This window comes from Lissotriton helveticus, chromosome 1_2 (assembly GCF_964261635.1).
Source record: "Lissotriton helveticus chromosome 1_2, aLisHel1.1, whole genome shotgun sequence".
Lineage (NCBI taxonomy): Eukaryota > Metazoa > Chordata > Amphibia > Caudata > Salamandridae > Lissotriton > Lissotriton helveticus.
Genome location: NC_136058.1, coordinates 210,828,173 through 210,846,408, shown reverse-complemented (window position 1 = coordinate 210,846,408; position 18,236 = coordinate 210,828,173). Strand labels below are relative to the sequence as shown.

Genomic DNA, 18,236 nt, shown 5'->3' with positions numbered 1-18,236 from the left:
TAAACGCGGTAATCGCGCATTTGGTTTCAATTGAATCACATAGGGTGGAATGTCTAACAGGCCCACATCATTGGGACCTGTGGCCCATAAGGACGCAGGGAGGGAATTCAATTCCGGTGGGAATTTATCAACCGATAAATACATGGGAGAAATCACTCTCCTTCCCAATGTAAGCTCCACTCCTTCGGGGGAACAATACAATGTTGCATATAATCGTTTCAACAAATCCAGGCCCAAAAGATTTTCACCACAACCTGTAGATGGAATCAGTGGAGCCGTTAGCTCACGAGGTCCAATCATAAGAGGCAAAGGGTTAGAGACTGGGTTACTAACAGGGGCGCCAGAGAATCCGACGGAAACGTTCGTTAAGCCAGACAAAGGTGCGCCAGGGAGTTTTGAATGCATGATGGAACTTTTCGTCGCACCAGTGTCTAACAGAAAAGGCTCAACTACACCCAATGTAGTCACTGCAACGTAAGGCCCACTCTGATCGACCGGAACTGATACTACTCCCTCTCTTTGTCGTTGGCTGTCCTAGTAGTGGTCATTTACAACAGTCTCGTGGTCTATATAATAGTCATCAACATTATACTGTGCAGATCGAACTGACCCCGCATTTCGCTGGTCGAAATAATTATTTGCATCCGATTGATTTTGATGACGATCAATCTGATTGTGGGATGAACCACGACCTCTACCACGTGGTGCCGGTTGGGGACCACCGCCACGATTTCCTCGTGTCGACACACCATTCAGACGGTCCCGTAAAGCAAGACAATCATATTTTAGGTGTCCCTCTTTCCTACAATATGCGCACTGATTATACCCAAGTGAAGATCTGTAATCAAAGTTGTCAGAGCGCGGCTGTGTTCTATCGAGCTGTGCTCGTGGTCGATACTGCTGTTGTGCATCATTTTGATTTGATCGTGGAGGGTATGCTTGCTGCAACAAAACCTTCGTTTTGAGTTCTTTCGTTTTCTTTTCTACACGATCACTTTCTTCCTTTTCCCTATTCTCATAATACTGAGCCGTTGCTAATATTTGCGCAGGGGTTGAAACTGCCCACGCACTTTCTGAATTCTTTAATTTGTTGCATAGCTCAGGCAGCAAATTTGACACAAATTTGTCAACGAATAACCGCTGACCTCCCTCAGCGCCCATGTCCTGGCCGCTGTGGTCGACAAACGCTTCCTCAAACCTTGTAAAGAAATCTGAGACACTCTCGTCTTTCTTTTGTTTACAAGCTGATAACTTATCCCAGTTCACCTTCATCGCTGGCATGAGAGTTTTCATGAGCGTAATGATTCTCTGAGGCAAATCCAAGATCAACTGTTCAGGTTTAGCCCCACCGACTTGTAATGCATCAGCTGCTAGCAGTGCAGCCCAATCACCCCCTAATTCAGCTGTGTGATTGGCTTGACGAATTTTAGCCCAAACTGGTTGCGGTACAACATTGCCAAACAACATGTCGATGTCGGCAATATTCATAATAGAAGCTTCTATCAGTTGTGATAACTCCTTATAATAACCAGCCGGATTTTTACGCGGATCGGGTAAGGATTGCTTCACTTGCAAAACTTCCGATCGTTTCCATGGAAGATGTATCCACACCCTTCGAAAATGTGGTAAAACCGCAGGGTTAGCTTGCGGATCTCCAGGCACCCACAGTGGCGGGACTTCTCTCATGGGATACTGACCAGGAACCGCTTTCCAGTTCACAGTGGTATCATCTAATGACACCCGAGAATGTGCTGTGGGTCTGAATGCTAATAAGCGTTCCACGGCACGTCGTACATCGTCTCCTATAATCATACCGTTCGAAAAGTGACTCTGGAGTTCAATTATGTCGGATGGTACATCATCTACATCATTATTGTACCATTCTTCTCTCAAAAAGTTACACATCTCCTCAAATACGAATCTCTGCGTAGGCTCATTAAACTGAGAAAACGTATCAATGACTACACGCGGAGTGTAATTAGCAGGATGTCTTATCCACCTATGTGCCATTGTTACTAACGTCTCTTTCTCCCTACCACTAGGGATCTGACTCCGTCTCTGAGGAGTTTCAGATGAATCGGACGAAAATAACGGACCAGAAAGAGGTGAATAAAGGGTAGCAACAGAGTTAGGAACACGCTTACGAACAGAAGGAGAAAGAAAAACAGGAGCAACAACACTAGAGGTGAAGGAAGGCATAGTAGGAACGGACAAGATAGTCGGAGTAGCAGAAACAACAGTCTGCAAAGGTACAGGTACAGGAGCAGTAGGAACGAGGACAGGTGGTGGAACAAACGTAGGGTTAACAGCGGGCTGGCCCGCAGCCGCTGGAGCAACAAGAGGAACAACAGGAGGAGCTATAGGAGGAGCTACAGGAGCAGTAGCACCCTGTACATAAGGAGGTGGTGATTTCATCAAGTATGATAGCAAGGAATCCTCCTTCAAATCTTCTTCTTTCTTTTCTGATTTATTCGGTAAAACTGGGTAACATTTATCTATTTTCATGTGATGCAATCTAGTAGCGATTTCCATATCTTTTTCTTCTTTGTCTTGTCTACATTCTTTTATAGCTTGCATTATCGGAACAAATTCTTGCTTTTTATCCTTTTTAAGTTGTTTGATTTCTTTCTGTTTGGCCTCTTTACGCCATATCCGAAAGGAATCAAACATAGCTGGCCTAGCTTTCTTTAAAAATAATTTAGCCTCAAGATTATCTAAAATCGAAAGTTCAAAAGTTCCGTGTGGTGGCCATTTAAGGTCACCGTCTTTCTTTGTATAGTGGATCCAGTAATCATTATAGATTATAGGACCCACCCCATGTCGACTATATAGATCATGCATCGGAGTTCCAACTGGAGGTATCGGACACGAGTCCTCCAACCGGGAATCCATTGCGCAACATTTGAAAATACGAAACAAATCACTATGACTAGGCATCGTGCACACTAACCTAGTATCAAACTTCAAGGATTACCGAAGCAATAAAACCTCGTGTAAGTCAAAACCCTCGGTTTTTGGCAATTGCAACTGTCAAATAATACTAAGAACCAATACTAAGAACCACAAATGCAATGGAACCATGCAATACAACAAAGCCTTAAGGCTATTACAAAGCTCGGAGAGCTATTACCACAAAGCCTTAAAGGCTAACCACAAAGCTTTCAAAAAAGCTAGAACAACCACTAAGGACTGGGAGCGACCCACAAATACTTAACTCAGAACTTCAATGGCGTCACCAGGAAGGCCCGTCTATCGTCTCGCTTGTACATAAGGTCTACGCCGGGCGTCGAAGACAGGTCGACAGTCAGGGCATCGGTCCGTCGCAGCCGTCAGGAGGCGGGAATCTTCGCAGGGAAAAACTTCGGGCCACTTATTTCGATAACAGGATCGATGAAGCGGGGTGCACCTTCCCTCGGAGATTTCACACGAAGTTCCTCACGATCATCAGGCTTTGGACCGGACCGGTACCACTGAAGTCGCCCCACGTTGGGCGCCAACTGAAGGACTGGACTTTTAACAGTACCAGCGGTGCCAGGGAACAACACCTATAACCTTCATGGGATACCTGTTTCGGCGCACAAACTACAGAGACACGGGACACTTCCTTCGGCGTCAGAGATTCAAGGTTTATTACTGCAGGGAACACAGAAGTCACGACAAGTACAACACGTGCAACTTGGGGAGACTGCTTCCAATTGGTTCTGTGGATCGCTCCTTTTATACAAAATTAACTCATAGGACAACATGGTACACAAAAGTTTACAACCTGGTTCCCATAATTATCCCCCAGAGGGGTCGCTTTGGTCACTTTGGTACACATAAGGTCAGGAACATAAGTGCGGAAACATTTGGCGGTTCCCAACTGTAAAAACCCATCTTCCCAACATTAGTGAATTCCAATCGGCAGTAAAACAGATCGAAATAGGGACAAAGACAGGTGCAGAGGAAGATGGAGACAGTGGGGGATTGAAAAGAGTGTAAAAGGGGAGGTATCGGGAAACACGAGATACAGGCATCAAAGGGACGTGCCTAATGAGATGCACGGCTGAGACAATAAACCGGACGGCAAGATGAGCCTCGAGCGGGGCCATCTGCCTTACAGTATCATCCCCCTCATCGTAAAAGATATTTACAAAGTACATGTGTCTTCCACAAATATCCTGAGAGTCCCAGGGTGACGAAGCGGACAGTGTCCGTTCGCTGGCTACTTGAGGGCAAGAGACAAAATGGATGCCGTATCTAAGATGGAACCCGTGGGTACAGATGAAAAACTCACATATCAAATGAACGGTTTAACTTAGCACAGCGAAACTGCGCACACTTACTAAACTCGTCATTTGCGGTTCTTAGATACCAGACTCGACCATATTCGTGCGAGTCGAAAACATCACTTAAAATTGTCACGGAACCTCAGATTAAAGAGGAACGGAAGAAGTCTGCCTCGCTGTGTTCTACCGGTAAGGAAGGAGTGGATCCAGACCAGGGACTTGTCACAGATGCCATCTTCATGGAGTCTCATGATTAGGGTGTGGTGGGAGGTGGTGTAGAAGGCAGCCAAGAGGTCCAGAAGGATAAGGGCTGCAGTTTTTCCCCAGTCGAGGAGGGAGCGGTTGTCATCGGTGGCAAGAAGTACGGTATCACTGCTTTGGTTGCTTCGGAAGCTGGATTGGGGGTGTACAACCTTTACAACGCAACTTTTACAATGTAGTGCCTTTACAACGCGGTATTTACAACGCAAACCATTACAACGCATTGCGCTGGGGGGCGCTCTAGGATAGGGAATAGATTTAATTTACTATCCAACACCTTCCCTACTATCCACGGGGACTGGAGTTGGAATAGTAAATTAAACTATTCACTATCCAGCACCCCAAAGTGCTATGCGTTGTAAAGGCATGCGTTGTAAATACTGCGTTGTAAAGGCATGCGTGTTAAAAGCATGCGTTGTAATGTCATACATCCGGATTGGGAGATGTCCATGTTGTAGTTGGCTTCGATGAACGCAGAGAGTTGGGCATTGATGGCTGGGAAGGGGAGCAGGGAGATGGGTCTGAGGTTTTTGAGGTCTGTCGGGTCAGCGAAAGGTATCTTTAGCAGAGTGTTGATCTCTGCATGTTTCCAGTCTACGATGGAGTTTGGGATCTCAATGGAGAAGTGCGACGGAGCTTGGGGCGATAGCAGTGTTTGGGTGCGGTGGTGTCGGGTTGGTGGGAGGGTCTTGAGTGTCAAAGCTGTTATAGATCTGCCTCATGGTGGAAAAATGTGCCTGTGCCTCGCGTTTTTTTAAACCTAGGTGTCTTTGCTAAATAGCCAAGCCCATTTATTTTAGGTTGAAATGGTGTATTTAATTTCACCTTTTTATTATCACTATTTTTTGTTCTTAGTTCTTTCTGTCTGAGAAAAGACATATGTCGTGTCATATCAATACATCCTTGTTCTCAAAACAATTTACAAACACACTTAAATAAAACATGAATGTGCTGTTCTCAAAACTGTTTAGCAAACACACTTAAATAGGGCATAAATGTGCAATACAACATATATCACAAACACTTTTTACATGAAAAAACATTTTAACAAAAGAGACATCCAATACATATATCGCTATTGGTGATCTACTTTTGGTTATGATCCTTAACACTCTTTAATGTCTATATTCGATATACAATCGTATACAGGGTATGTTGGATTTTTGTAGGGAGCGAAGAGTGGGGGAGAATTCAAAACCACTCGATACGGTATGCGATAATTGTGGGCCGCCCAGGGAAAATAACTTATCGGTTTGATAGACAGGAGCTAAGTAGCGGTATTCCGTCTGTTCGAGTGATGTTTACGGCAGTGATTCAGCATCTACATTTAAGAGGGCGGGGCTGTGATTCTATTGGCTGATCGGTGCATGTGGGGTAGTGAGGGAAAGGGATGAAAGACTAAACTTGGTTAGTCTTTGGCTTGCATGGTGATAGACAAGGGACTACCGGTGGTGCATTCTTGGGTGCCATTTTGAAGAGTGTTTAAGAAAGTGAGTAGCCTGTGCAACATATCATACCGGTAATTTCCAAGATACATTTTAAAGAGACATTTAAAACTGATACAATTGCATGTTATGTCAATGACGTCCAGTCCTCGAGGCGGTTAAGCCCTGCATTTCGACTGTCTGTTTTGAGTATCCACTTTAGTTCTTCTTTATTTAGTATTCTTGCGATGTCGCCTCCTCTTGGAGGTAGTTTAACCATGGTGATAATGGTCCAGCGAATGTCATTTTCAGAAGGTCCATTCAGTTCAAAACGTTCCACCAGGGGTGCATTTGGTGTTTTGCATCTGATCCTTCTCCTGTGTTGGGAAATTCGTAGACAGATCTTCTGAGTTGTTTGTCCCACTTATTTTTTGTCGCAAGGGCAGAAAATTGCGTACACAACATTGCACGCATTGCAATTTGATAACACTTTAGTTCATTTTTGACATTTTTAAACACAAATTCTTTGCATTCAATTGTGAACTCACATACTACACAATTACCACATTTGGAATGCCCCTTAAGCGGTGCTAGAGACCAGAGATCATGTAAAGAGGGGTTGTGATTATTGGTGCTTGGTAAGGCTGCACACACTAAATGATCTTTAAAGTTTTTGCTTTTCTTGAAAGCAAACATGGGGCGCTCTAAGTTAAGGGAACCAGCATTAAAGACAGGTCAGTTTTTTATAATGGTCTTGCGCATAGCATTGGAGACTGGTGAGAGGGTAGTTACGCATACCAGACGGTCTGTCCTCGCCTTGGTTTTGGGTTCTAGTGGAGCCTCAATGGGGCAGTGCAATGCTCTTTTCATTTCATTGGGAACAAGTCTGTATGGGTACCTTCTACTAGTGAGTTTGATGGGAAAATGGGAGGGAGTCGCTGAGTGCCCGAGGGTGGTTGCTATCATAGCTTAATAATATGTTGCGTTCTGTGGTTTAGCGAATAGTCCGGTTATGAGAATGCCATCAGCGTGTGTGATTTTGAGGTCGAGGAAAAGAATAGATGCTTTATCATGAGTCAGTGTAAATCTTAGGCCCTCACAATTATTATTGAGCCAATGGAGGAATGATTCCAACATGCTGACATCGCCCTGCCAGATCATGAAAATATCATCCGTATATCGTTTACATTTTCCAATACAAGTGTAAAAGGGATTAGTGTCTGATAAGATATAGTTGACCTCAAGTGAGTCCATGTTTAGGATTGACAGGTTGGGGGCAAAAATAGCCCCCAAAGATGTACCTTTCACTTGTTGGCAGAATTGGTTGCCAAAGAGGACAACATTCCTGGTTAAGCAAACCTCTAGAAGTTGTAGGATAAAGTTGGTAGGGACTGTGTGTGGTCGTGGTCTTTGGTTGCGGACGAGTTCCAACACTAGCAGGGAATCCTTCTGATGGATGTTTGTGTACAAGGACTCGCAGTCGGGGTCACAGGGTTGATTCTCTATAAGATTAATCATGGACATGCTGTCACGAATGTAGCATTCAGTTAGAGGGACGAAATCTATAATAAAGTAGTTGACATATTGTCCAAGGGTTCCAAGATTGCGCCACAGCCGGAGACAATGGGTCGGCCGGGCGGATTGTCCATTCTCTTGTGAACCTTGGGCAAGGTATAAATCACAGGTGTACGGGGTGATATAGTGTTGAGGAATTGATATTCATGCTTGCTGAGAAAACCTTGTTGAAGGCCTTCATCTGTAATTTGTTTTATGAGAGTTTGCAGTTCCTTTGGGTGTGTTAGGGGGTAACCTGCAATAATGATCTGTATTGGATAGTTGGCCATTGAGTTCCTCTTTATAGTCATTGATTTCTTGGAGAACAATGCCACCCCCTTATCGGTGGGTTTTATACCTAGATTGGTATTCTCACGTAAGATGGCAATCGCAGACTTCTCATCCATAAAGATGTTATAGGGGATATAGTGGTGTGAGTCCGACATGAGAGAAGCCTCCTTGAGGACCAGTTTCTCAAAGGTTATGATCTTGCTAGGGATCATGTTGGCAAATGGAGAGAAGGTAGAGGGGGTCTAAACGGTGTGTTGGATACTTTGATGGGGCTTGGGTTCTGTAAAAAACAGGCATGTAGTCTTATTTTGCGGAAAAACCGCAGCAGTTCAAATTGTAGCTCCAGAAAATTGGGATAGGTCGTGGGGACAAAGGAGAACCCCTTGCTAAGGATAGAGATTTCGTGACTAGATAGTTCATGGGTGGAGAGGTTGAAGATGGGAATGGTCATGTTGTTAGAATCCACTGCAGACGTTACCATTGGTACCATTTCTGCCTCGTCTGTCGCTCGCCAGGGGGGTTGTACCAGCGGGGCTGTTGTTTCATGCATCCTCTCTTGGGAGGATCTGATTGTTCTCTCCCTAAAAAATCAGTGTTTGGGTTCCTTGTGGAAGTACTAGATCCTTCACTCACGTCAGAGTTGTCAGAGGACTCAGCTGACGTATCAGAGAAACCAACTAAATTGTTGTTGAGTTCTGGGGGTTACTATTGTAAGATCTGTTTGTGTAAAAGTCTTTATTAAGGTAGGGGTAGGCTCGCTCTTGTGTGAAGGATTTAATGTCCTTTTTACTTTTTTTTTTGTTCTATTCAATGGAATTCTTCTACCATTTTTGAACCTTTTCAATGAGTTTCTTTGCCTCAGGTACAGTGTTACTATCTTGAATTTGTTTCTCAATGTCCGTAATTATATCAGATAACTTTTTAGGTTCTTCGTTGCAATGTCATTTCCTAACGCTAGCCAGTGCCTAGAGCTTGTGGTTCCTATATAACTGAAATTGTTAATATACTTGGGATTATCTGCAAACACTCCCGGTATATTCCTAACCTGTAAACCGACAGGGATAGTTTTGGATTTAAGATACTCAGTGAGCATACATATCATAAGCTTGAGGAGGACAAATTTCTTTTTATGTTTCTCAAGTTACTTGAGAAACAAAAAAAGAAATGTGTCCGCCTCGAGCTTATGATACGTATGCTCAATGAGTATCTTAAATCCAATAAGCTCGAGGCGAACAAATCACTTTTTTTCTCAAGTAACTTGAGAAACAAAAAAATACATTTTTTCCCCTTCGAGCTTATGATACGTATGCTCACTGAGTATCTTCAATCCAATACTATCCCTGTCGGTTTACAGGTTAGAAATATCCTGGGAGTGCTTACAGATAACCCCAAGTTTGTCCATGGTTCCATGACAAAGGCAATCTCTGGAGTGACGGAGTCGAGGAGGTACAGATTTCTGTGGCATGTTTGTGGAGGGAGCGCACATTGAGGAGAATGCAGCTAAGCCGGTCGGGTGGGCTTTTTGTCAGTTGGGTGGTGGGAGGCAGAGGTGAGACAGGATGCAGCTGCAGTGTCGGCAGCAGAAGTGTGCTTGGGTGTCCTTTCGCGATGTGAGGTAGCAGACGGTGTCTGGAGTAGAGGTTGAGGAGGGTGCTGGTGTTGTAACAGTGGAAGGTCTGAGGACCTGGGTTTGTGGCACTGGGCACGGTCCAGGCATAGACGGACTAGCCTTTGGTGCGCCTTCCATGCACCAGCAGTGCACCTGATGCGCAGCCATCATTAAGTTGTGTGTGGGGGGCTGGACAGCTGGAAGGTGGGAAACGCAAGTAGCAGCAAAGTAGCAGTGGAAGAGGATGGCAGGCCATAGGTGATCACAGGGGCAAACTCGGCAAAGGGCACAAAGAAGAAAACAAGAAAAAAGCACTAAGATGTGCAAGAAGTATGAAAGGGACAGAAAGCAACAGTAGAAAAAGTCAGAAAAAGCCAAAAAAAGAGAGACAGGGGGCAGTCCAGCAGCAGATCAGTGATTCTCTACCACTAGACCACCAGGTATGAGGGGAAAAATCAGTAAAGGTAGACAAAAGCAGAGAGAAAGGAAGACAAAATGAGATAGAGAGTAGTCCATCAGCAGAGCAGTGTTGCTGTACCACTACCCCACCACTGCAGGTGGGTGACTGACTACACTTACCCAGACTTGCTGCTGAAAATGTTGTTTATAATGCTTGGAGAACTCCCTTCCTTGGTCATATAGAATGTGCGACTGGAACAAAGTAGGGTGGTTTGGATTCCACTTTAATTCAAATTTTCCAAACAGGATATGGATTCACTGTCTTAAGCTTCAGAGCCTGTTTGAGTTGGTTCACTTTCAAATGTCCTTTTGAGGCCACCCTCCAGATACAGTCATTATGAAAAGTGATGCTTCTTGCAGTAGGTAACACTGTCATTTGCTGCAAGCAGAATCACCCACAACATGGTCACAATGAGGTGTGAGTTTCCTGCGCCTGGCTGTCATCTGCCTTTCTAAAACAGTAATCTGAGACAGACAAAAGGGCAGTTCTGGTCTAGTAACATCCTCTCCTGCAGTATCCCCCTTCATCCCTACCACCTGCTATCTACCAAATGACAGTGCTCAGGAAGAACTAATTGACAGCCGCTGGATAACAAAGTATTCACAACTTTTCTAAAGGGAACCCAGTCTCATCCTTCTCTGGCACTTCTGAAGAGACTGCCGTGGCAGCCTGGCACCAATGCACAAAGCTAGGGTTTAGCGGAAATCTGCCTGGCAAGGTATAGTTATATACTTTATTGGGAGGTAGAGCAAGCAAGCAACAGTGTCACCTGCAGGACTATTTGTGTATATGTTATTATAAGACCTTATATCCAAGAGCAAAACCTGTGCAATGTAATGAGTGCAATATGGATCACAAAGACTAAATATCTATTGTTCCAATTTATCAAGAGCTCAACTCTTGCTAACACTGCATATGTCATGTTTATGTTTTGGCTTGACAGCATACCTGTTGCCAAATAATTATGTGATCATTATTAGAGAGGGGATTTGGCTCCCCTCACATATTGGGAGCCAGGAGTGCATGTGATGATTGGGCAGAAGTTGTGTGCTTCCACAAAAAAAGTGCTTGCCCTCCACACAGCTGTGATCATGTAGTTTATTTATCCAGCGTTCGGATCTTGAACTTCTAGGGGCATGCACATGACATTTGAATGCTGTTAAAATTTCTTAGACAGCTGGATCGTTTTTTTTCTTTTTCTTTGGCAGCAGCATAGATGGAAGGGGGTAGTCATTTACCTATGTGGATTTTTAGGTCTGGCTTTACAGTGCAACTGTCACCATTTAACCGACACCAATATTATTCTATAGTTCTTTGCTTCCACACAAATGCATATCTATTCCCATGCAATTTGTTTGTTGTGCTTCACATTACCATACATCATTCCTTTAAAGCCAGACCCTTTGGCAATGTCAATGCTTGTTAAATACGTATGTATATCGAATGTTCGAAATTCAGTTTCCATTCGAATACATTGTTACTGCTGCTCACATAGTTATGTTTTTTATACCAAAAGCAGAAGCTATAATATGCAACGGCATTGTTGTAATTGTTCAATCTTGGTCCAAGATGGTACATATAGTGCAATGCACAGCTATACGTTTAAACGTCATGCTCTGTACTCTTCCATGGTTTCCTTGCAGATCGGGGCTTCGCTCATGTCAAGTAATGTGGGGAGCGGCCTGTTCGTCGGCATGGCGAGCACTGCAGCGGCTGGAGGCCTGGCGGTCGGAGGCTTCGAGTGGAACGTAAGAATCCATGCCAGGCTTAATTTGTTGTGGCTACTGTGCCTGCCGCCTGTCTGATTATTCAGTAATGGGACACGACTGGTTTACAAACCAGGGACGTGTGTTAGTTAGTACAGTGTGCGTGTCTTGTGACTTGCTGTGATATGGTGTACAAGCCAGTGCTCAAAGTTTACAACAAAACAAAAGTTGCTGTTATCTTTGTGATAGGACACGTTATCTCGCAGTCAATAACGCTCCAGATTGGCATAATTGAGACCCTAATTTGCCACTTTTAGTTTTTTTAATTTGTTCAGTATATGTTTAGAATAATTGTTACAAATGTATGAATTTTCTAATTGACTTTATGTGATATATAATTTTACACATGTTCACTGTTTTCTTTTTAATCATGTTACATGTTGTGTCCTTGTGGAATTTATAATAAAACATATATTTTCTTAATAATTTGTAGCCATTTGTCCATATGTCTATTACATTGTTTTAATATAGTTGCCTAGGTTGTTTTTTGTCATAAACCTTTATTCCCTGGCCTTGGAACTATGGTATCCGTACCTTCAGGGGGTCCTTGTTAAATACACGCGATAATTGCCCGAGTGGCCAGGGTCAAACTGGGACAGAAAGTTGAGCAACATCCACCATATTGTTTTTCCAGGGAGCAGCTGGCAGAACTGATAGGGGATATCACACATGGAGAAATGTTAAGTGCCCTTCGGGCAATCAGTAGCAAAGCCCTGGGCCAGGAGGTGAACTTTACAAAGCCTTTGTGGAACCTTTACCTACCTATCTATGAAAGCTGTTCGGTTAAATATTTAACCATGGAATACCCCCCTTTAAATTCAAGCCAATCAAACCATCCATGTTGTTAGAATGAAACTTGTGAAATATTTAAGAGCCTGTGGCACTTAGTGGCCAGTCTCTCTGAACAGATTCTCTTCCAACCACACATGAATCTTGGTAAATAAAATAGGTCAAACTTTGTTGAATTAAAATCCTCAACTCATCTTAGCAATTCAATTGATGCGTACACTGCACGAGAGTGGTTGGTAATTCTTTGGGACAATTGTAATTTGGGTGACATCTATTAAATTTAGCCTAGGCTCTTTATGACCTCACCACAGCAGTCCTAGTAAATAATTCACGTTGTGTGCCTTCTGTATGACATGAGAAACCAGACAACGGTGCTATTTTATTAACATGTAGCTAGAGCCGAGAGGTGTACTGATTATGCAGAATTAACAAATGACCCAATATTACGCCTGTGTCAATTCAGTATACGTTAAATTATGCATCATGAACGTATGTATTTGTATGTGAAGTCATCATTAAGAGCTGTTTTTGAAATTATGGGTTTGCTCTTAATCTCACGATATAAAATTAATCAGGCAAAAAAGTAAAAGTGCGGCCTAATGTATTACTCACGACATGATGCAAGCACAACATCCTAAGGTAATAACGGGTTATGGTTGGTAAAAGGTTCCAAAATATATTTGGCGAAAACCTTGGGAAATTTATGAATTAGAATATAAAACTACAGTTAAAAAATGGCAAAAAAGTCCCCCTAAATTGGATGGGAAAATGAGTAGCAGCAAAGTGTTCATCCTTCCCATGTTCCCATGGCCCTGAGTACATTATTTTAAAAAATACAGTAGTTTATTTAATCTTTTCTCTGCGCGAGGAACACATCTCTTATGAAGGTAAGCAGCTTTCCTGTCTGCAGAGGACATTAGAGTGCAATAACAATCGATAAAGTGATGGTCCAGGGCACAAGTCACCATTTCACAGAATACTGTGAAGCACTGAGGTCCTGTGAGCCCAGTTGTAATATCCCTGACATGTTGCCATGATAATGAAAACCAAGATGCAAGATACAAGCAGGGTAGAACATGAATGTGTTCCCAGTAAACAAGTTGAAACACCATTCATAGAAAATCACCCTGTAGTCAACATGGTCATCTCAGTTGTCATATTCAGGGGACACAGGGAATATTTCTGATCATAGGAACACCGTCATTATATTGCCAACACAAAAGCCCACATGAGGTCTATGTAGATAGAATATACAATGAGTGGAGAGAATGCCTCTGGTTCCAGGAAACCAGTTGTGAATTGACTATCCTCATAGCCCCAATAGGATAAACCTATAGTAAATGTTTAAAAATGCTGATATTTACTCTTACAATAAATCCATTGTGATATTGCTGATATAGTAGTGCCTACAAGCTGAAAATGAATGCAATATGCCAGGAGCGCAAATAGTTTCTTCTGTCCCAGCAACCCAGCTGGAACAATTGCCCTTTCTAAGTTATCCCAAATGTAATTATGACCAATCATTTTGCAGCCCAGCAGCTTAGACAGAACATTACTAACTAAATGACCTTCTAAGTCAGGCTCGCGTGACATACAGGGATCACATAGATTTACTCCCATATCAGGAACCAAGCTAAGATATAGCTGTAAACATAGATGCATTGACTGAGATGTGACACACATGGTGAAGACTACTGCCTCCATTCCTCGCATGATATTCCTTGAACAGTCCGCCAGACACTGGGGGACGGAAAAAGGAGATTATTCTAGCCTCCCACCTTAGTAGATATGTCAGTTTGGGTAGCATTTGCTTAGGAGGAAGAGATGCAGGGTTAACGTTTCTTGATTAATATTTGCTTTACACGATGAAATTGTCATCATTAAAAGTTAATTTATTGTAGGTTTAATGGGGAACTAGAATTGTATCTCTAAAACATTACCAGGCCAAATAAATAAGAAAAGGGCTGATGCTAGATTGTGTCAGCTGTTTCTCATCTCATGAGGTTGGAGGGAATGTGAGCATTCATGTAGAAATAGATGGTCTGGCCAAGGGTTTTGTATTCTGACACAGGGCCAAACACAGACATCATTGTAGGAAGGGAACCTTTGCTTTGATATGGACCCAACTTCGGTATCTAAATTCTCTGGAGCACTCCCATTCCCATGCAAAGGGTGGAATTCATTGCAAAGAGTCAAGCAGAGTTTGCAGTATATGTATCTATGTGGTATTTTGGACATTTGGACAGTATTCAAATATGGTAGAACTCTGAAGAAAAGAGAGACTGGAGAAAGCAACTCTCGAACATGGTTCCCCTATTGCAGCAATGGCCAGGCCCTGGACATCATATTACAATAACTGGAGTGCCCAACAGGCTGTGAGTTAGAGAGCCACTGCTCTTATATTCCCTTGGGGGCTAGGTGGGGGGGGGGGTTACTTCACCAGGATTCATTGGTTCCTTGTTAACCCTGTGCTCTCACAAGACAGGGATGCACTCCTACACAGTCTTACCTCATTCATGAAAAAAGGATGCAACTTTGTCTTGGATAAAAATGTAATTTATGCAGAGCAATGATGTTGATGTCTATGATGCAAAAAATCACCCTAGAGTTGCTAAAAGGCGAATTTAGACAGTGAGAGTAAGGCATCTATCCCAGTGAAAGCAGATTGTTCCACTGACATTGTACCTTCCTAGATGAGGATTTGGCTGCTCTATTTGTAATGGGCACATGACTCTTGTCTATTTAATGTAGTCCAACCATCATTACTGCTGGAGTCTTATTCACTTCTATCTAAGTGCTGCCTACGTTTTGAAGACAGCATTTATCAAGAGTGTTGCACCTCGTGATTCCTAGGATTTTTAAGAGAAAGGTTCCTTTCCTGAAGTACCTGTACTTTTAATTCAAAATCACATTTGAAAAATAAGCGCTGTATAGATAGGTTGTAGTCAAAAATATTACATCTCCTGGGCAGAGGGTCCAGTTCATTCAGGCACAGGCTTCTTTTCATTAATTGTCCGAATTGCTCTGTTGCCCATGTCAAGTCCACACAAAAATTAAATCATTTGCATTAAAGGTGTTTTAGCAAAGTATGGGATAGACAATACACACATTTTATCCCACGAAGCTGAAATGAGACTACACCTGAATACTTTTCCTAAACCGTGGACCCTAAGTTTACTGCCTGGTGCAGGTCAGAACGAGGGTGGGGAGGTGGCCGACGGATGACTTATTTTGGGTGGGGGGATCTGGTTACCGACTACTTGTATTCGGGGGCGGCTGGATGGTGGTAGCCGACAGGCACGACTTGCTCACCTCTGCCGCCCCCCAAAAACAGTGCTCCCCCGGCTACGGCACTGTTCCCAAAAGAAGACATTGTCTCACAATACAGAGGGACTTATTTATGAGCCCTTGCGTCACTTTTGCGCCACCGGTGCGTACCAGTGGTGTAAAAAATGTGCCTTGTTACTCCATAATTACACAGTGATGCATCTAGGTAGATGCGTCACTTTGGTAACCACTGCACGACAATATACCTGCGCCAGGTATAATGTATGCAGGGGGGCATTCTGGCGCAAGAAAGGGTCGTAGAAGTGACGCAGTGATATCTATAAGATTTCACTGCTCCACTTCTAGGATGAAAATGCATCAATATCTTAAGAATGACACAGACACATTTCACAGGGGATTTGCCCATGTGAAATGACCCATTGAGGGATGTGCGTCACTTTTCTGACACACTCCAGCAATGCGTCATTTTTGCGCCTACAGATACGTCAGAAATACTGACGTATCTGTAACTCCTTGCGCCATGATGCATCATACTGTAAATATGACGCATCATTGGTGTCGCAAGGAGAGCGCAATGCAATGAAAACTGATGCATTGCTGTTTTCTCACAGCCATGCATCACTTTTCATAAATGAGCCCCAGAATGTTTAGGGGGTGGTGAGGTTTTCTGTTGTAAGGCCATTAGCATTTTTTACCCTTTTCAACATTTAATCATTGCATGCCATGGAAGAGAGACTCTGGCCACAGAAATTACTCTGCTCTGTCATTGTTGAGTAGATATCTTGTCCTAAAGTAGTCTATTAGTTGTATCTTTAAGATTCTCCTTTCCACACAAAATGCACCTTATGAATTTCTGGAAATGAAATTATTATTCAATTTTCGTACTGTCTGAATACATCAATGCTGATCTATCTACTATGTCACCGGATAATGATCCGCATTAAAGGAAATATTATTTTCTTGAGTATTTCCATGAAAGATATTAAATATGTAATTGCTTTAATTACTTCACTCTCTAGGTGGATTATTTTTTTCAATAGCTATATCATCTCTTCCTCTAACTCTGCCCAACACAATAGCACACCACGACTGCATCTTCACAACACCTTGTAAATCTAATGTGTTTTTTTATATCCCCAACGTGCACATTACACCCAGCTTCAGTTTAGCCAGCCCACCTCTATGCTACTTCCTATTCCACTGTGAGCTTGTGATTAACACAGCAAGCTCATCTAAGAGAGACGCCAATGTCTGGGCAACATCTTTAGGGCATCCTTCACAAAGGGTCTAGTATCATATTTAACATGTATGCTCAAACATCACGTGATATGCTTTCGGTACATTTATTTGCACTGCATGTCGGTCACTTCTGCCTCCCAGGTGTGAACCCCAAAGACCCTTCTAATCTTTCAATGTAATGATTTCACTGTGCTCTGTCATATATCACTTTTTTTTCGTTGCCATGATTTTGGTTTTCATTTACCCTTCAACAGGAATACCGATGAATTGTGGTTGATTGCCATAGGGGAGATATCTAAGTGATAGATGAATTGACAATAATGTTGCCTGCTGCATGTGAGATAACTGCACCTTCTTTTGTTTGCTGCTAGGCATCATGGGTACTGGTGGCCCTGGGGTGGATCTTTGTTCCTGTTTACATTGCATCAGGAGTGGTGACCGTGCCGGAGTACCTGAGGAAACGCTTTGGAGGACAGAGGATCCGGATATACATATCTATCATGTCGCTCATGCTCTACATATTCACCAAAATATCTGTACGTATACTCTAATGAGCTGGCCCTAGCTGGTCAAACTATAATGATTCCTCAGTGGCTTGTTTGAATACTGAATTAGTTGTGAGTTTTGTAGTGTTGGATATGTTCATTACAATGCAAGTGTGTTCTACGCTTGACCGCATTCATGGCCAGGCCATACGAGAGGACGATCTTGGGTGTCTCCGTCATTCTGCTCCAGGCTGCACCAAAAGGCATCAAGTGACCTAGTGTTGCCTGGGGAGGGACCACAAAATTTTGTCTGTCTTGCGGCACAATAATTCCTTGTATAGATCCTAAATTTAGGAGCTGAAAACGGTGTTATTAGCGTCTGTTACATGAAAGACCCTATCTTTCGCATAAACCTAGCTATAAAGAGACACAACTTAGTCAACCATTGGCTAGTTGAGTCTCTGGGAAGGTAGAGTTTATTACCATTTACTCTTTCCCACAGCATCTAAAACGTTAAGCAATTCACAGAACCATTTTGGTGTGTAAATGTTACTGAAACAAATAGCTGAATTTACAAGTGCAAGGTATGGAGCCGGTAATCTATTTCCTTAGGCGCAATATATTATCCCATAATTGGTTAGTATTACACATGAGTAAATCCTACTGAAAGGGGCATGGATTTGGCATTTAGGGAAGGAGTATTTCTGAGAAGTTTGGTTATGAACTATATCCACTATAACCTCTTCCCACCCTGGAAATGATCAAATGTTTGATCCTGTTGGAGCCAGGAGTAACCACTTAC

The 18,236-nt window shown here is 42.9% G+C and overlaps 1 protein-coding gene across 1 annotated transcript in view; it reads left to right on the top strand.

Annotated features, from left to right (window-relative positions):
• LOC144799843 (sodium/glucose cotransporter 4-like) overlaps positions 1–18,236 on the top strand; it is a 791,764-nt gene that overhangs the window by 183,606 nt on the left and 589,922 nt on the right. The window contains exons 3-4 of the mRNA XM_078671423.1: positions 11,511–11,615; positions 17,321–17,485. Coding sequence (XP_078527549.1) covers positions 11,511–11,615; positions 17,321–17,485 — 270 coding nt within the window. The remainder of the gene's footprint in view (positions 1–11,510; positions 11,616–17,320; positions 17,486–18,236) is intronic.